At 41.2% G+C, this 20,694-nt stretch overlaps 1 protein-coding gene across 3 annotated transcripts; it reads left to right on the top strand.

Annotated features, from left to right (window-relative positions):
• Window positions 1-8,105: 8,105 nt before the first annotated feature.
• Window positions 8,106-20,153, top strand: fbxo11a (F-box protein 11a). 3 transcript variants are annotated; one of them, XR_004568391.1, is made up of 22 exons: window positions 8,106-8,406; window positions 10,356-10,480; window positions 10,584-10,665; window positions 11,652-11,796; window positions 12,193-12,322; window positions 12,988-13,071; window positions 13,150-13,282; window positions 13,359-13,465; window positions 13,607-13,718; window positions 15,149-15,255; window positions 15,439-15,576; window positions 15,783-16,000; window positions 16,117-16,297; window positions 16,400-16,522; window positions 16,716-16,801; window positions 16,901-16,977; window positions 17,097-17,240; window positions 18,136-18,246; window positions 18,386-18,493; window positions 18,594-18,644; window positions 18,794-18,892; window positions 19,085-20,153. XR_004568391.1 is itself a non-coding variant. In XM_034209655.1 (22 exons), exons 1-22 carry the CDS (start codon window positions 8,313-8,315, stop codon window positions 19,212-19,214), a joined length of 2,643 nt encoding a protein of 880 aa, XP_034065546.1. In that variant the 5' UTR covers window positions 8,107-8,312; the 3' UTR covers window positions 19,215-20,153. The 3 variants fall into 3 exon arrangements, 2 of the variants coding, with proteins under 2 accessions (XP_034065546.1, XP_034065547.1); XM_034209655.1 differs by having other exon boundaries at window positions 8,107-8,406; window positions 18,594-18,702; XM_034209656.1 differs by having other exon boundaries at window positions 8,108-8,406; window positions 11,655-11,796; window positions 18,594-18,702.
• The last annotated feature ends 541 nt before the right edge of the window (window positions 20,154-20,694 follow it).

Consider the following 20,694-nt stretch of genomic DNA (forward strand, 5'->3'; position numbering starts at 1 on the left):
TTTGCTGCTCTTCATTCATCTGTCCTCTTGCCTTTGTTGTTCTCTCTCTCTCCACTTTCTTTTTTCTCATTACACCTTGCTTTGGTTTCTGAAGTGGAAACACAGATGTTGACACTTTGGTACTATAGTAAGGAGGTGAAAACTGTAAAGATAAATTACATTCCAGGAGAAACTCTCATTGTTAAAACAATGAACAGAATGGGCCAGTTATAGGTATACTTTATATTTAATACACTTTTTCTTTGTCAAACACAAATCCAAAAACATGGCAGGTATTGCATCTCTATGTCTTTTTTTCTCCTGATTGATGTCTTATACATATTTAAACAAGGCATGCTCTTGTGTATTTTCTCTGGATTCCATCCTATCTAACTTGGAAAGGAGGATACATTGAGTGTAGGCTATACAGTCGCTGTCGAGGATTTACATGTTGGAACAATCACCTGAAGGTGTTATGGGACTGAGACCAACAGACAACCGGCACCCTGAGCTAATTAGTTTGAACCTCCTTTGAAATGTGAAGTGGAAGACTCATCAAGAGAATTGCGCAGTAGATTAAAAAGCACTAACACACATCCATGCACAGAAACACAGACACATGAGTGCACATAATGCACCAAGGCTTGATGGCAATTCATTTTTCCTAGATAAGTATGGTCAGTGTGGGTTACTGGTTAAACAGGTTGTATTTGCATTCTCTCCAGGACAAGGAGGCAACCCCAAATGTGTTTGAAGCCACGCCGAGTAAGGACTTGCGCAAGAAGTCAGAGTGACTTAATTGCTCTGGAAGGAGCAAACAACTGTTGTTTGAGGAAAGAGCAAGAAGCAAGCATGGCAAACCTTTTATTCATATGTTAAATTGGCAAAATACATATCTTTGTAGTCTAACATGTGCAAATCTTACTTATACAACACACCCTCTAACTGCCAGCAGAGCAACCAGGCGTGGTCAACTTGTTTCAAATGCAACACTTTCTTTGTTCTCCAGGTTTGTTTTCCCTGGAGGTTCTCCCAGCTTTTGCCTGCAGTTATCCTCAACTGAAGAGTGTGTTTGCCCACAGAAGCCTTTGTTTGACAATCCATTCAGCTAACCGAGTCTTATGAATTGTGTCAGCAGTGCTGATTGTCTGTTATCTGTCAGCTGATAAGTGCCTCCTTTAATGCACAGGCAGTAAAATTATCAGCATGTAGGGCAATGGAATTATCCTTTCAGCAGTCAAACAAATATCCTGTATTTCTCTATTGATTCAGTGTATTTGTTCAGGTTAAATTGGGCAAACGCTTGTATAAACAGGCCCAAGTGTCAATTTGTACCAGTGGAGGACTAAGCTTGCCAAACAAAGGACAGTAGGTTACATGTTATAGAGCTAAATGAAAAAAAAGATTAATGAGACAGCGCTGTTGAGTAAAGAGATATTTACCAGTTTTGAAATCCTATATTGACATTTTAGGCCTCAGAGTTTTAAAAAAAAAAAGAAGAGGGAAACAATTATGAACCTCTAATGAAGACACGACTCCCATTCACTAACACAGACATAACCATTGAGACCCCCACCATGCAAGATGTTACACTGTGCCACCTAATTTATTTGCATAATTAGTGCAACACTTATCTGAGAGGGAGGTCTTGCTGAAAGCCTCTACCACACCCACAAAACTTGATAAACATAAACAATGCATTTGCTGGAGAGTTGCCTAAAATGTAGCTGCAGAAATGTTCGGCATACCTTGCCATACAAGAATGATGGTTCCCTGTCTCATACGGTGAGATTAAGCCAAAAAGAAAAGGACTCAAATTGTAAGATTTATGGAGGGTTGGTTGGTCACATTTTCAGTAAAATCTGTAGTTTGAAAAAAGTTACCCATTACACTGCTTTACTGATTACACATTTAAGCAGACAAGCAGTCATTTGTTAGTCATTATATTGTATACAATGACAGCCTTTTCCCAAACTTGACTACAAAAAGAGACGGAAAGACTTTTCTGTAAACCATCTCTTTGTATCCGCCTGTTTAGTTGTCACCAAGCACACAGCTCTGAACTTTGGTCATTGCCTTTGGTGCCGTTCTATTCTTTCTTTATTGACCAATATCCATGCTACCTCTTTGCACTTTTAAGCACACTAAAACGGCATGACTCCCTTATAAAGGACTTCAAATGGCCTTGCTTTACAAAACACCACATGCAGAGGCAATTGAATTAACCCATTGATCCCTGGTTGCTCTATTGCCAGGCTACATTTTGTCATTCAACCTTAATGACTGCTCCTTGCAAGCAAATTAACACTTGTAGTCAATTAACTGTGAATTTGGAGGAGGATACAGGATAGACAACCCACTCCGACATGTACCTAGAGTTTAGATCAGAGTTGTGACGTCTATCATTTGAATGATGAGTGTAAACAACACAACACCAAGACCTTTGTTCTTTGACACTCCCTTATCTTTTCACAGCATCTGGTTGTCCCCGCCTCGCCTTGGTCACAAGCGTACTTTATCCTGAGGGACAATAGTGGTCTTGTGCCCAGCAGTGTTGTCTGGCACTACCAGCTCCATAGTATGATAGTATGAGAGATCGCTAATGCTGTTCAAGCAGTTTGAATAAGTGTGTGTTGTTTCTCCTAAACATTACAATGATCGGGTTGCCTGCTGCTTTGCAATATTAAAGACAGATACATTTTTATCTACAGTTTGTAAATGTATAATCTAACAAATTCAACTGTGAACATCGGTGAAACCACCATTTCTGAGTTAGCTACAGTACATGTACCCAAAGGTAGGTTGTAGACTAGCTGAAGTTATTTAATAAAAGTATTGTCTGATTTAAAAAAATATATAAAATCAGCTGTAATACCTGAAAAAGGTCCATGGAAAATCATATTGTGGGAAAAGTAAGAAATAGTAAGTCAAAAGTTAGGGACGACAAATGTTATTTGGTTAAAGTAGCGGATAAATCACCGGCTAAAAGTGTCACATTCTTAAATATATAAAATTAAAATACAAATTACAGTTGAAGAAGTAGCTAAAAGGAAGGGATAAAGAGGCTACAGTTAAAATAGAAATGTAATCAAACTGACATAGTTCATTTGTATGAAAGAAATTCCACTATGAGATATTATCCCAATTAAAAATCATATCTAATGAACACATTTGGACCATGACAGGTGTGCCAATTTGACCTTGAAGTCATGTTATGGGACTGGAGAAACAAAAGGTTGGGGAAACACTGCTTAGTGTTATGATACCAGTTCAAACCTCCCTATGTTGTCTCTGCACTATGCATATAGAGTGAGTGTGACCTGAAGCCGGAGGGGCAGCTATACCCTGCCCGGGTCTACGGGGAGCCTGGCTGCACGGCTGTGAGTGGGCACACGGCTGTAGTGTGGAGAAAGTGGTGCAGTGCCTCTCTGTGCCTGTCTGAGCACTGGGTAATGAAGCGTGGCAGAGGAGAGAGGAAAAGGAGTGTGTCTGCAGGGTAGGCATGGGCCTTCGTGTTCCTATGCAACCAGGGTGGAGGGCTAGGTGATGCAGGACCGCCTCTATTCTGCTTACTTGTCATGCTGCTGCCACGCTTTCTTCCGCTCGTTCTGGTTAGTTGTCCTTTTTCTCCCTCCTTTCCCATCCCTCTGCCTTGCCAGCACATGCATGTTATACTGTCAAACATCCCGCCCCAATTCCCCAAGGACAATATGCAAAATGTCCCAAACCTCAGCAGCCCACATTAATTATCATGGCAAATGATATGAATTTAGCAGATTGTTGTGTGTAATCTAGAATCTAGATGACCATTCAATAATTACGACCTATTTATATAAATTGTTTGTTTATTTAGATTAGACTCATTTTGTCATTTGATCTCACCTCCTTCCTGTCAGTCAGACAGTTGGCTGCTCTTGCCCTTTGAACCAAAGGTCGAGTGGGAGCAGATGTGCTTTTGTTTCAGAAGTGGTGTCTTGATACAAACATATATATAAGTAGTACTTTCCAAGTTCCTCACCTTACCTCACTCTCCCCTAATTCAGTGCACTTTTTACAATTTCCCATGGATGGACACACATAACAAACATCGTTAAAAACAAGGGCACTGACATGAATTGGGATGCAGATTAGGATAAACAAGAATGATTACAAATAATCGAGCTAAAATTAAATAAAAAATAAATAAAACTATTTTCATGATGTTAGGATTGTTTGTGTATGTGTGTTTTGTGGATGGCTGTATCATATAAGAACTTCTGGATTGACCAAATCATTGTCATTAACTGGTTAGTAACTAGATAGCAGCAATAGAAAAGCGAGCGCGTCCTGTGATTAACATCAGTGATTGATTTTCACTCTAGCGAAAAGACATCACTACTACAAAGACAAACTCTTAACATATTATCATCTCTTGTGCAGCCACACATTTCCTGTGGGCAACAAGTGTAGATCTATTCTTAGCTGATGGCCTGGGCTCCAGCTCTTCCTGCTCCCGCTCCTCATAGGTTGGACAGGATAAGGTGTGATTCAGTCCTGCCAGGTCTGACTGTGTCAGTGTAGCCTGTGTCCAGTGGTAGAGATGGTGGGGCCCATCGACCATCTGTCCCCAACCAGCAGATTCAAAACTCGGTCCCCAGAGCAGGGGAACGAGGGGGCGGGAGCGGGAGCGGGATGAGGTCGGATGGGGAAATCAGCTTTGTGTTGCCATAAAGCTGTCTTTCCTCTCTCCTAGCAACGGCCTCCCATTTCCTTGGTTTTTGGGCGCCGTGGTCCTGTTGGTCGGTGTGTACGGCCCCCTCACTCACTCTCTCTCTCTGTCCTATTTATGGTAATGAGCCATCTGCCCTCCTGTAACAGCCGCCCAAATAGAGGAGGCTGGGAGGGGGGTGTCTCTGACAGACAGGAGTCTGAGACAAAGACGCTTATCCTGTTGTGTCTGCTGCTGCACCAGTGGATGCCTTCAGATGTGGATAGGACTCAATGATGGCAGAGAATGAACACAATACTGAAATGTGTTTTTCATTTAAGAATAGAATGTCAAGGGGAGGATGCTTTACAAAGACTTAAGCGCATAAACTGCTGTGTTTGTATACATCTGATAGAGAGACAGATAAAGTGGCAGAGACAGTGAGTGCTACCACCTGCAGGTCAGTACATTAAGTCGTTGAACACAAAGAGCATTTGTGTTCATCAGTGCTCGGATGACCCCTCCCCAACCACACATATACACAATATTGACTCCTTGGCTGAATATGACACAACCCCGCTATTATTCAGAGCGTCTATATGGTTGTGCATCTGTGACTTTGTGACACAGGAGAGTGGTGGGCACAGCAGCCAATACAGAGGCACCCAGCATTCAATAGACCTCTGTTGCCACTGGATACTGGATTGGTTACCAAGCCAACACATGTGCCTCACTGTCATATCTCTAACAGATTAGTGTTGAAAACAATGGATATCTTAAGAGTTAAGCTCCACATGATCTAGGTTTAGGTAAAGTAATTTTTACTGTATCTTTTTCAAAGCGGACTGGTGATTCACTATGAAAATGGAAGTAGGAAGACATAAAGGTTATGTAAGACAGGGCAAACATTTTTTCCCTTCTAGCCATGGCAACACTGAGTCCAACCATTTTATCATCAGAGGACAACACCTAGTGCCTCATGAACACAAGGACACTTAGTTTGTCATTCACTGTTACCACTGAAAAAAAGTCCATTCAGAAAAAAAAAAAGGTGATCATTTCATAACTAGCCACATAACTGCCTATTTAACATTGGAAGAAACACAACCAACACTACAAGAACTCTTTCAGGTTGTAGCATAACACCTACTAATGTTGGCTAATGGGACTAAGGGTTCTGTGTACAATTCAAAGGCTGACACAAGTATCTCAGTAGACTCCTGTCATGAGGTCATTCAGCATTAACCTCTTGGGGCAGACAGACATACAGACACAAATCACAGATGGGTCAATGACCACAGAGCAATACAATCACAGATGGCTCTGCTGACAGGAATGGGGTTGATTGGAGGCATAAAACATACCATTATGCATAATCAGAAAATATAAATACTATTGAGGTGTATGAAAACTAAAAAAAGGTTGTGAGCATGCTGCCACCTAAAGGCAGTTACAGGGTAGTTTTTGAAACTCAGTTTAACTAATTTACTGTGGGTAGTTCATTAGTCAGTTATACAGTATTATTTTTAAAACAGCCAGAAAAAGGCTAATAAATGACAATATGTTCACTGGAGGCACATATTGATTTCCATATGAGAAAAAAATATTGACTATGTTTTCAGTTTATCAGAGTGAAGATCCTTTCTCACATTAAATTTGATACTATTAGTATGACAAACGAGTTGCCATGGCAGCATCCTGGGGCAAGAGGGTGGTTTAAAGACTGACAGGAGTAACTGCTCAGGATGTATTTAAAGAAAGCTCAGATTTGAGCATGAAACCCTGAAAAATATTCAGACAATAGAGACAAAAAGTGACATGCCACTGATGTAAAGTATAATGTGATGCTCATCTTGAACACAACATGCAGTCAATTCACCAAAGTAGAGATAAGGCGACATCTAGTGGACAACTTTGCAACTTGTTTGTATGTAGTGACCAATGAGAGACCATCAATAAACCCACGTTACAGAAAATACTTCACATCTTATTTTGGAAAATTGTTTCTGTTAAACTGAAAAACTTGAATGACAGAAGTACAGCTACAAGGATTAATCAACTACTCGATTAAGTGATCAACTTGGGGTTTGTACTGACATAACAAGCCATTTAAAGACATCATTTTGGACTTTGAGAAACTGGGTTTTCTAAGTGTTCAGTCATACCTCAACTCTGGCAGGTTGGCTATAATAGTTTCCTCCCTATCAATATTAGAAACATGATACAACACTATGAAATGGTGTACTAGACACTGTAAGGTTTGAAAGTTTGAATAAACCCTTGTAGAAGACATAATAAAACATTGCTGTCCTAAGGTTCCCTGTAGCAGAATCTTCGAAGACTAAAGTATCTTTTGACAACAAATTGATAAATTATCCAAACATCCATTCTGTAATTGCTTGTAGCAGGTCAGAGTGATACCAAAGCAAGCAGGACATGTCAAGCTGTTCTGCCTGGAGGAGCACTTTAGCACTTTGAGCATTTTAGCAGGTGCCAAATCTCTTCAACAGACCCTTTTGAAAGTGAAGGAATGTTTGTTCAATACTAGGTGCATGTCCTCAGAACAGTAACTAAGGCAGTGGTTGCCCAGTCCATATATGGGACTTGGCTTGGGAACTGGAAGGTTCAAGTCCTGTAACGACAAAGTACCACGAGGTGCCCCTGAGCAAGGCACAGTCCCCTGCCTGGGCGTTGCACAACGTGGCTGCCCACTGCTCCTTACACTAGGATGGGTCAAATGCAGAGACCTTTTAAAAAATGTTTTAAAAACATTTCCCATAATGATAATGGGATCAATAAAGTTGTATCTTATCTTAACTTGTTTACAAAAATAATTGCATATTGACCACTTGTATCCAACATGTATCGTGAGTCTCAATGCAAGATTATTCAAGGGAGAGTTTTGCTTTGTAATAAATGTATTTAAACAGATCATGCATTGTAAACCAACCTTCGGGACCCCCTTGAAAACGAGAAGCTGCATATCAAGAAAGGCTTCATCCTAATAAATACATTTATAACATTAGGTCAACATTAAAAAATTGGCCAACTGTATCATAGCATGACAAAATATGATAGGCCTATGTGTTATTGGGAATGTTGGTGTTACACACAGCATACATTTCTGGTGCTCTGGGTGAAGGAATGTTCAAACTCCTTGATTAGTGTGTGTTTTTTTTTTGCCAATGTGCTTTTGGGCATGACTCCTTACCTCCAGGATTATTATACAGATTGTATTTACCTACAAATGATGTGAGGTTGACTGCTAATATGGGACAAACAGCACATTTTCCCATGGTGGGTGCTTGCATGGCTGAGCTCCAAAATTAAATGTAGGCTAATCACTGTTGAATTGACCGCCTTGAAAGGGGAAAGCGATGTGACCGGCGAGAGGTCCTCCCATGTGATGTTACTGAGGCCCGACGGACCGTGCCTGTCTGTTATGGCTCCTCCTGCTACAGTAGAACGGGGCCAGACGTAACACCAGTGCAGAGGAACGGGAATAACACACATCGATACGTTTTTCAGGTGCCACGGCTAAAGATGGCACATCGTGCAATGCTCAAGAAAATTACATAGACGATGTGCTTAGAGTCGCCTCTTCTGCTGTGAAGGCTTTGACATTTCAAGATTATCAACACCCCAAATGAACTCCGTCAGAGCAAGTAACGTTAGCAGAAGACCAAGGCGAGTCTCGAGGCCGCGCCCGGTACAGCCGGAGAGGAACCACCAGGAAAGAGGTAACCCTAGCTACGCTAAGCTAGCGTTAGCTTTACGGAATGGCTTGTCAAAAGGCTGGCTTCAGGGTGGAATTGTGTATTTAACTTGTAGGGGCTTGTGTATTGTTTATGTCCGCGTATAACCGTTAACATGTGCATAAGAAAAACGTCGGTTTTTGTAATTAACGTCAGGGAGCTAGCAGTAGTTTCAGCGGGTCCTAGTGCAGTCAGGAAACACCGATGCTTTTGTGTTTTTTCCTAGCAATCAGGCCGCGCTTTGTTTTGCTTAATTTTTGCCCCGACTCGGTCTTTCTTTTATCCGTCTGACCTCATATCACTGCATACTTGTGTCATTCTTAGGTAAATAATGTTAGACCAGTAGAGATAATGACAGGCAATAGACAATGGTGATGTTTATTCATGAGCGACAACCGCAAGGAAGGGTATACAAAGTGGTATCGCAAGTTGTCGTAGCATGCTAACTGCCCGTGCTAACATAGCTGTTATTATTAGCATGTTTGGCTTGCTATCTGCGTCCTGGCGGTTTTTGTAAAAGCACCCAGCCTAATAGCCTTTTGTAGCGTCAAAATGTAAATGCATTTATATCATGCTTGTTATTAATGTCACATTTAATATATTGTTTTTTCTACCGTACCATTGTATGTCCATAGACGTAATGTAGGCAAATATTGACAGCTATATTTCAAAGTAAACATTAGCTAGGAATGCTCGTAACGTTAATCATAGCTGAAGCCACTGCTGCTACAGAACCAGTTAACCTGGGAGACACTAATCAGTAACATTAATGGTTGCTTCCCAAATGCATTTCAACGATTTGAATGGACCAGTGACATGTTATTTTTGGATCCCACATCATCAATTCAGTGGCAAACGGCAGCAAATGCTCTTATCTTCTCAAATAAAAAATAATAATTGTAAAAACACAGGCAATATCTTGATCATTTAACCAAAACAATCTTATGTAGGATGCCCTGCCAAGCTCATCTTTGTGAAGTATGGGTTGTTTTAGGCTTTCCCTTGTCTTAAATCATGTTCACAGCTTAGCTGAAATGTCATTTTAAAGTTACAGTAAAAAGAAAAACGATTATAGTGTGGGTGATAAATAATATTGACAATGGTATCTTTCCCCATTTAACAAACTGTATATTTGCTTTGATATGGATTGCTATGGATGTAAGCCTCTTGTCCTAAATGTGTTGATTTGGTCAAACAAGGCAGTAAACCCTATACAACATGTGAGTTTACAACTACCAAAAGTTGCCTTTTGCCCAGTTTGTTACATTGATGGTGTTTGTAGTGGTTACTGGCCTAGTAGCTGGGGAGAGTCATCCTTGCAACCAGAGCAACAACAAGACAGAGTTTGCATCTCCCATCTGTGGTATCAACTTATTGTGCCATGGTGAATAGCCTTATAAATAGATGTCACATTTAGACCATTTGGTTGTGGTTGTGCTGTTGATTGAATCCTCTCGATAGGATCTGTAATCAATTTGAAGCAAGCAGAGCAGGTAATGTAGAAAACCTGCTTTTGTTTGATCTGGTTGTTATCCTGTGACCTGCTGACAAATGCTGTTTAGGCAATTGCCTCTGGTAATGTGTTGTCCCAATGTTTCGCTTATTGACACATTTGGGTTGGAAGCTCTGAATCTAATAGATTATGGTAAACTATAAGTTGATGGTTTTTACTCATGTTGATTGTTCAAGCAAAGATCTGACACAAGCAAATACACACTGTGTATTTAGTCATAATGCTTATTGGTGATAGCTCAGGAATATCCACTGCCTGATTCACTCTTTTAATAAGCACATTTCAACTCTACATAATGAATATGTGGTTCATCAGACATTAAACACATGGTTCTCTTTGACCTGTACCCTTTTCATATCTTAGAATATTTTTGAATTGATTTAAACGTAGTTTTTCAAATAATCTTTCCCACCATTTGCAGATGAGGACGTTCCTGCAGATATGGTCGCAGAAGAATCCGGTCCAGGAGCTCAGAACAGTCCCTACCAACTTAGAAGAAAGTCTCTACCCAAGAGAACAGTGTGTCCGACAAAGACAAACATGGAGGTAAATATGCCAGGAATTCTGAAAAGATTGTATAAATGATTAAGATTTAATCTTTAAAAAAACACAACAATTCATGTTCAAATGTCTCCAATTTGTTTTACAGGGTGCTTCCACTTCAACCACAGAAAACTTTGGACACCGACCAAAGCGCCCAAGAGTTTCAGGAAAGTGTCAAGATTTACCAGGTAAATAAAAAACACTTATGTTATCCTTGTACCGAGATGTGTACACACAGTGATACAGTTTGACACAGATCGGTATCATGGAACTTTTTTCTGAGTTCACCCTTCTCCTAGACTAACCTTGGCTTCAGAAAAGTAGATGTCTAATGGTTTCAACCTCTCAGAAGTTCAGATCATCTCTTTAAAAAGCCTCGTTGGTCAAGACATGAAGAAGTAGCACCACAAGTTTCACAGAGTATAAATTATAGTCTGTTATTTGTGGCATTTGGAGTTTTTCTCATACAGTGCGGCTCTAGCCAAAGAATCCGTTATAGACATGATGGCATATGGTTCTGGCTTTCCTCTCATCATACAAGGCCTTGTGGTGTCAAAGTTAACGGGCACATTGCCTTGTGGTGTTCTCACTGTTACCCACATGATCTGTTTTAATATCAGATTTACTGCCTAATAGCAAATATGACATTTATTTACACAATACAGCGTTTTGTTTCTTCTTCTTTTTTCAAAATTAAGACAATATGTTTTTGTTTTGTTAATGTGTGATGAACAAAGTGTTCCGCTTCATAAATACGTTTTGAAAATCCCCAGAAAGGCTAAACTTGAACTGCATGGAAAAGCAGTAACCAATGTGTAAATAAACAGTTTGGTCAAACTACGTAGCATTCAGCTCTTGCAATTGGAATGGGATTGGACCGGCTGGTCTTGTATTAGTTCTGGGATCTGAATTTAGACCTCGATTAAGGCCTCACAAGAAAAGGCATCCGTCCAGTCGGTACAGCCTGCTCACATTTGTGGGAAAATAACATATTAATTCAAGTCCTCACTGTCAAATAAAGTGAACATTTAAAAAGCTTAACTGATGAAATGTATATCATCTTGGATTACTGTATTAAATGTTTTAATTCACTTAGGTAGCCAAGCTGTAATAGCAATGCTACTCAGATTAGGGTAAACAAAAGTACTTTTCTTAATTAAACTGTAACTCCCAGCAGCTCCAGCAGAGCAGTATCTGCAGGAGAAGCTCCCAGACGAGGTGGTGCTAAAGATCTTCTCCTACCTGTTGGAGCAGGACTTGTGCCGTGCAGCGTGTGTGTGCAAGCGCTTCAGTGAGCTGGCCAATGACCCCATCCTCTGGTGAGTCTGGTTGGGGGTCCCCTGTGTTATTTGCTGCTTTTGCTCAGGCTGTTTATTTAACATAAGACACAGCTTTAACGCTTGAAACTATTTATTTCAATTTGACTGCGGCTGTGATTTGCCTCTGACTGTGTTGTGCATTTTATTTTATGAGACTTTTTAATATAAACGTTACCAGAGCAGAAGATTATCTTACCGATTAGTTGACCGTGGTGCAAATGTCAGCTTGACGTGTAAGGGTGTGAACCTTTGACTTGTTTTGGCTTTTAAGTCAATCATCAAGTTTGTACTTGACGTAAAAACAGACCTTTTACTGAGGCTACTTTAAAAGAGCTTCGGTATTGTGTACTGAGAAATTCTGACACAAATGATAAAAATGTGTTAATCTCATTTCAGGAAGAAGCTTTACATGGAAGTGTTTGAATACACGCGCCCCATGATGCACCCCGAGGCGGGAAAGTTCTACCAGATAAACCCAGAAGAGTACGAGCAGCCTAACCCGTGGAAGGAAAGTTTTCAGCAGCTGGTACGGACCCTCCTCCTCTTTCATCAAAGTCCCTGCTTCATGGCTTGTCTGTTGTATTTTTAGCAAACATATTTTGCCCCGGTTAAAAAACTATTGATTTTATATTTCATTATCAAACAAATAACACATTGTCACTGCACTTCTCTCTATGGTCACTAGGGTCTTCATGTTAGATATATGTCGTAACGTTAACTGTGCTATAAAATAACTTTACTTCTCAAACATTCCTAAGTATTTTGAAGCCAACAGATGTTAAAGCGTATTTGTGGTTGATTAAGCATACACACATTTCTTCCTACACACAGCATATTTGGACACGGAATGCTAAAATGAAGGAAAGAGAGCAAGATCCACTTTGTTTTCTTGTAATCTTTAAATCTATATTTTCGTTGTGACTTTAAATCCTCCTGTGTACAGTCAGCTAATGTCATGTGAAAGGGCAACACCACAGGCTACAATGGTGACATTCAGTATGCAGGGCATAGAGGAGGACTATGTTTTTAAAATGTATTCCTTTGTGATACGTTGACCTTTCCTTATTGTTATCTGTGGACCAAAATGTCTCCCATTTTCTCCAGTGAAAGTTCCCCCATCTTGTCCAAAATGTGTGCAATGTCTTTTTGTTCTTCAGTTTGTGAATAATCATGTGAATACTTTGTTTACAGTATAAAGGAGCACACGTGAAGCCGGGCTTTGCAGAACACTTTTACAGTAATCCTGCCAGATACAAAGGAAGAGACAACATGTTTGTAAGTCAACTTGTTCTGCCTTTTCATTTTTCACATTAATGTTCCAATCATTTACCTGACTTGTGATGCTTTCTTCAGTACTACGACACCATCGAGGACGCTCTGGGTGGGGGTCAGGAGCCTCACTTTGACGGCCTGATATTCGTGCACTCTGGTATTTACACAGATGAGTGGATCTACATCGAGTCGCCCATCACGATGATCGGAGCTGGTGTGTGAAGTCAAGGTTTCAGTTTCATTGTGCTTTTGTTTAGTCTCTAATTGAATCTTTCTGATTATTTGTGCAGCTCCTGGAAAAGTAGCAGAGAAAGTCATCATTGAGAATACCAGAGACTCTACGTTTGTATTCATGGAAGGCTCCGAAGATGCTTACGTTGGATACATGACCATTAGGGTGAGACTTTTCTCTTTTTTGGTGGTTTGTACAGGACGAATGGTTGACGTGTGCACTCACTCAGTACGTGTGAAAGCAATTGTAAGTCATTGTTAGTTTAATGACTTTTGTCACAGTGAAGTGTTTTTGTTTCTGCCGCAGTTCAATCCTGATGATAAATCCGCCCAGCACCACAACGCACACCACTGCCTCGAGATTACCGTCAACTGCAGCCCCATCATCGACCACTGCATCATACGCAGCACATGCACAGGTCAGTCCGCTGCTCAGGGGTTCCCCACCTTCACAGGAGTCACAAGTAGGGTTCGGCAATATACATGTACTTGGATAAACGTATCGTGGCTAGTTTTACATGGCATGTGGTAATTGACTTTATGCCAATGTCTCAGTATTATTTCAAGCTGCGGGCACGAGACTCGCGGTCGCACCGCTTCTCTCTAGAATCTCTTTCTCTCTTACAGACACACTCTCCTTGGCAAGTGTTAGTGTGTAATATATATATATGTGTGTGTGTGTGTGTGGGGGGGGGCATGTGTGTTAATATCTGAAAGGAAAAAGTGAAACTCCAAAGCTACTTAATGTATTGAGGTTGGAAACTGTAATGGATTATGCCAGACTCCACTTTAAAAGAAGACAGGCAAAATAGACCAATGCTGATCATACACATCAAATAAATTGGGGTGTATCCAACAACTATGTTATTCTAGAAAAAATATAAAAATAGCCAGACATGTATTCTATTTTGTAGGGATGTAACGATACCAAAAACTCACGGTACGATAATATCGCGATAACAAGTCCACGGTACAGTATTTATCGCGATATTGAATAATACAAAATAAATAATAAATTCAATAAACATTTTTTTTACTCGGAAAATGTTTCTTTATTACATAATAAATCTGATTTGTACAGCATTTTAGTAGGATAGCAGTATTTTAAAGTGTCAAAAACAAAGTGACAGTAACAGACCTGAACAAGAAAACCAGTGTTTTTGTACCTATAGTACTACCAAACAAAGTAGGCATTTTCTTTGTGCCACTGCATCTCACAAATAAACAAGGACATTTAATAATCAGACCCTGCAATGAAATAAATCAAGTTTCACTTTAGTTTTTCACGTAACTCAACTCAAACTCACTAGTCACTCACTCAGCATCATCAGACAGGTTTTTAGGAATATGAGAATGTCCACATTTCCAGGTATTTATAAGCTGGGATGTTTGGGCATTTACAATATCCCCTGCTCTGGAAAAACTCTCTCGCTTGGTACTGATGTTGCTGGGACAGCAATGGTCGCGTTAACCGAATATTTTATTTATCAATGACGGAAAAATCTGAAAGCAGTCTGTCATTTTGACAGACTAGAACAAACTGGGAACAGCGCCAACGTTTCCCCGCAGCGAGGCTCTGGTGTTATGCCGTGTTATGCATGCCCTCCAAAAGGAAATGATATAGTTTCCAAACCGTACTTTGCCGTACAGATTTACGCTGTGTGCGCTCCCGCGAGGTGCATGCACACACGGCATAACACCCCCCCCGTTGACAGTTCACGAGCGTGCTCTCTTGTGAACTGTTCAGACCCGACGGGTGATCTGAGGGTTTCCCAGGATTGAGCAGAGGTTGTTTCTGGTGTGTATTTTGACACGGTGCACTAATCCATCTCCGTCCTGCTTGTTTCAGTGGGGTCAGCGGTCTGTGTCAGCGGCCAGGGGGCCTGTCCCACAATAAAGCACTGCAACATTAGTGACTGTGAAAATGTTGGTCTTTACATCACTGACCATGCACAGGTAATGCACCCACTCACCCACATTTCACCCAAAGCATAACTCAGCATAACTAAACAACAGTAGCAGAGCCCATCTTCTTAATCCTCATACCTGGCTCGATTTATTAACAGTTAGTCCCAGAACTCGCCTAGACTGTGACGATCAAACTCTTTGTTTGGAATTCACTGTGTCAAATATTTCCAGGGAATATACGAAGACAATGAGATCTCAAACAACGCTCTGGCTGGGATCTGGGTGAAGAACCATGGCAACCCGATCATCAGACGGAATCACATCCACCATGGCAGAGACGTTGGCGTCTTCACATTCGATCACGGCATGGTAGAGTACAACTTACTGGTGTTTTCTTTGTATAACGCTGTCATGTGTCTCTGTGGGCTTAAGTACTCTCATTAAAGTATGCTTATAGAATGTATAGCCTAAGTGTAAAGGGTTGGTTGCATATGACTTTTATTTGTTCTGTTGGTTGCTCCTGAAATGTATTTTGATAACACAGACTAATGTTGTATTTCTCTCTCCGTTTCCAGGGTTACTTTGAGAGCTGTAACATCCATAGGAACCGTATAGCCGGCTTCGAGGTGAAGGCGTACGCCAATCCAACAGTGGTGCGGTGTGAGATCCATCATGGGCAGACGGGGGGCATCTACGTGCACGAAAAGGGCCGCGGGCAGTTCATCGAAAACAAGATCTATGCAAATAACTTTGCTGGGGTGTGGATCACCTCGAACAGCGACCCCACAATAAGGTCAGTGTGGCCGTCAGAGGTCAAATATCTACATTCAAAGTGTCACCTGAATCAATCAAATTGGCCATCTACAATTGTATCATGTCCTCAAATTCCCTTTTATTGTTCAAATGCAGGGGCAACGCCATTTTTAATGGTAACCAAGGTGGTGTTTATATTTTCGGTGATGGTCGGGGTCTTATCGAAGGAAACGACATCTACGGTAATGCCCTGGCAGGAATCCAGATCAGGACGAACAGCTGCCCTATCGTCCGACACAACAAGATCCACGATGGCCAGCATGGAGGCATATATGTGGTAAATATAAGACTCATGAAGTTACACCAGCTAGATAAATATATTCTTTAAACTTTTGACTTCTTTAGAGTTCCTATCTTTCATTTTTTTTGTTTCCCTCAGCATGAAAAAGGACAAGGCGTCATCGAGGAGAACGAGGTGTACAGCAACACGCTGGCAGGAGTGTGGGTGACAACGGGAAGTACGCCAGTGCTGCGGAGGAACCGGATACACAGTGGGAAGCAGGTACCATTACAGGCTACAAGTTTAATGAAGACAAATAAAGTGACCGACTCTCTATACTCCTTCAAGAGACTTACTGTTGCAATGGCAAATTGAATTGTCAGACTGGCTTGCTTTGAATCTTTTGTGATCATTACATTCATTTTTATGCCAGCTATAAATGGGATTATTTAAATTTTCTCCGTCTTTTCCACAGGTTGGGGTCTATTTCTACGACAATGGCCATGGCGTGCTGGAAGACAATGATATCTATAATCACATGTACTCCGGGGTTCAAATAAGGTTTGTGGAAAATTACAATACTATTTTCAACTCAATGCATTTAGCATTAGTGAAGCAGTTGATCAACTGTCCCTCTTTTGTTGTTGTTGTTGTTGTCAGGACTGGCAGCAATCCCAAAATCAGGCGGAACAAGATCTGGGGGGGGCAGAATGGAGGCATTCTGGTTTACAACTCGGGTAAGAAGCAGAACAGTCTGTCTGATAGATTGTCTTTAAATTGAATCAATGTACTTATCGACTCCTGACAGAGTCTGTTGTTCCCCGTTCCCATAATAATGACACATTGTGTTTTCCAGGCTTGGGCTTTATCGAGGACAATGAGATCTTTGACAATGCTATGGCCGGAGTGTGGATCAAGACCGACAGCAACCCCACTCTGCGGAGGAATAAGATCCACGATGGGAGAGACGGGGGCATCTGTATATTCAACGGAGGAAGAGGTAAGATGACGACAGGGATGCTGATTACAATGGGGGTCGTAAAGTTGTTTATTTTTGTTACATTAATTGTTTCTCACTAAAACGAATTGTGTGACAAACAAACAGAGACTCGCTTTAGAAAGACGGCTCTCTAATGGCGCGTTTCCACTGCAGCGACGTAGCCCCGTTTAAGCGTCCCTAAGCGTCCTCGCTCTGGCCTCGGGCTGCCTCGCTGGCCGTCCGAGGCCGTGGCGCATTTCCATTACAGTTTAGGACCTGGGGTAGCAACGCAGTGTAGGCGGGGCGATCGGCTTTGTTTTTGTTCACATTTCGAGTTGTTCCGTCGAGCTCCCGCTGGATTTGATCATCCCCAATGAGATGTAGGAACGTCGTCACCTCCTCGGTCGACCACGGTGTGCTTTTCTTATTAGACGTAGCCATTTTTGTAGCTCCTCCGTTTACAAAATGCTGTTTAAAAAAATGCTGCAAGCTTGCTTCTAGATATATATGCGACGGGGATGAACTCGCGCGCGATCTTGTGACGATTCTCTCTGACCAATCAGCAGTCGAGAGTGTTGACGTCACTAGTTCAGCCCTGGCCCTGGTCTGAGGGAACCACGATTTTATGAGGCCGGAAAAAGAGGGAAAAAGTACCCACTGGCCGGTACTAGGCTCCTTAACCGTCCGCTTGAGGACGGTTAAGGACGCTTAAACGGGGCTACCCGCTGCAGTGGAAACGTGCCATTAGAGGTCGACACTTTGTACAGAAAGCTGGGATCATTTGATAAATTGACACGATCTTTTACAAATAACTTTAGTTTTGCATATTCTTCAATCTAGTATCGCTAATACATTTATAAAATGTCATCTTCATGTCAGGGGCTTGTGTGTCTGACGATCTGTTTTCTGTCTTCAGGTTTGTTAGAGGAAAATGACATCTTCAGAAATGCCCAAGCAGGAGTCCTGATCAGCACCAACAGCCACCCCGTACTGCGGAAAAACCGGATATTTGACGGCTTCGCAGCAGGTGGGTAACACATGCACACAGGCTTCAATCTGTCTTAATTAAACAAGTGTAAACCAACAGTTTTGAATAAGTACAGTATGCCTCGCTAATGGTTACAAGGAGCTCAGTAATATTAACTTAATTTTCTTTTCACTACTAGGTATTGAGATTACCAATCACGCCACAGCGACCCTGGAGGGGAACCAGATCTTCAACAATCGCTTTGGGGGATTGTTTCTTGCGTCTGGTGTCAATGTTACAATGAAAGGTACTCGCATGATCACCTAGAGCAGCAGTTTGTCTGAAAGTTAATATACCAAAATGTACCTGGAGTTTACCACGTTCTCTTTGTGCTCTTATCTCCACAGATAATAAAATAATGAACAATCAAGATGCCATTGAAAAGGCTGTGAGCAGAGGTCAGTGCCTGTACAAGATTTCAAGTTACACCAGCTACCCAATGCACGATTTTTACAGGTAATTTCTGTTTACACTCGCAACCGAGCCGACCCGCGGTAAACTGCCCGTCTGTTTTACGATTGTTAACAAACACTTTGTGTTCCTACAGGTGTCACACCTGTAACACAACAGACCGCAACGCCATCTGTGTGAACTGCATCAAGAAGTGTCACCAAGGACACGACGTGGAGTTCATCAGACACGATAGGTCAGTCTTATCCACCCATAAACAAACAATGTGGTTCAAAAATAAAAAGTGACCACATTAACCCTGGTTTTTCTTTACATTTGTGTGTGTAATACACAAGTGTATTAAAGAAGGAACAGTATTAGCAGTATTTAATGTTTTTTTCTCCGTACCTTAATGGAGTTTTACTTACCATTATTCCTCCTCCCACAGATTTTTCTGCGACTGTGGTGCCGGGACGTTGTCAAATCCTTGCACACTAGCCGGAGAACCGACTCACGACACGGACACACTGTATGACTCCGCCCCTCCTATAGAGTCCAACACGCTGCAGCACAACTGAGCTCGAGCCCCTGTTACACTTCAGTAGTAATGGACACAAGACACTTTAAAGTTGTGCAGTGGGGGAGGATGTCCAAACTCAAATACAGAGCATATACGGTGACTTAAAAAAAAAGACTTTGAAATGAATATGCTAAAAGGAGACATTAAGAAGAAGAAAAAAAGTCTGATTATGGATGCCACACTTTTTCTTTTTCTTTAAATATTTGACACAAAAAAAAGATGAGGAAGAAGAGCAGCTGACTCAGGGTTTGTGGATGTGTTGGTTTGGCCAAGGGAAGCTGGTGAGAGATGGACTAAAAGCCTCACCTGCTTTCAAGAAGTGGAGGAAGGAAATACTGCAGTCATGTACAGATGCTCAGTCAGAAATGACACAACTTTTCTCATGCGGAGGCAAAGAGCCCCGAATTCAACAATGCTTCCATCACTGGGCATCCGACGTGCTCGTATCGATATGTACGAGAAAAATGACCTAGCACTTCAGCTTTTTTTTTTTTTTTCACAAAACTGTTGAGATTTGATTTGAATGCTTTTTGTGTAGTTTTGTATTTTCATGCAAAAATCTTACTGTACTTGAATGTCTTTATTTTATTAAATGTGTTCATTATACCCTAGAATTGCTGTAATTATACATGTCGCAGTATCTACCTTCTTTCTGTGAAAGAGATCAGAGGAAAACACTAAGCATTTCTCCAGCAATGTTGACTCATTTGCAATACCGAACAATAGATGTTGAAATGTGCTTTCACCAGACTTGTGTTCTTTTTGTTTGTGGTAGCATTGGACATTTTTGTAAAGGGAGTTAATATACTTCAGTCTGTTTTACATAATCTATGCATATTTTATGTTTGTCCGGTTTGTGTTGTCCTGTCGCACAATACCCCTTTTACAGGATTGACGGGAAGGAAATATGGGGCCAAATAAAAGACTTCACTAAAGGCTGCAGTTGTTGAACAGTTGAGGGAGTGCCGTTTGTTTAGCCAGGACTTATGGAATCATTCAAATACTTCCTCTTTACCAAATCAAACAATGCAGGATGGGATGAGGGCATTATATTGCTTAACTGTTTGATTTCACTACAATAGATAATATAATTGATACTTTTTAGCCTCTATTCAAAGTGTGTTTTTCTCTGGAACAGGCACACATTGATTATTGGCCTGTTTAAAACAAAATGCCCTTTTTAGACGACGCTCTGATAAGGTCATGAAAAAAAAGATGCAAGTCTTGTGAAAGCAAAGTTTACTTCGGTGTGTTTCTTCCTTGTTTGCCAATGTTGCTGGAGAATGTTATAAGCTTTTTACTCTACTGAAGCTGAGACAAGTATCTATATGCAGCGCTTTATGGTCCCCCCACCCCCCCACTTTCATGTGTACTGGTGATTGTGGGTTCTCATACAGACTGAAATGTATGCATGTATCATAACATCTAGACTTAATATATTGTGAAGTATTCAATAACCGTTATGTAGGCGCTAGCGT

This window comes from Gymnodraco acuticeps, unplaced genomic scaffold (genome assembly GCF_902827175.1).
Source record: "Gymnodraco acuticeps unplaced genomic scaffold, fGymAcu1.1, whole genome shotgun sequence".
NCBI lineage: Eukaryota > Metazoa > Chordata > Actinopteri > Perciformes > Bathydraconidae > Gymnodraco > Gymnodraco acuticeps.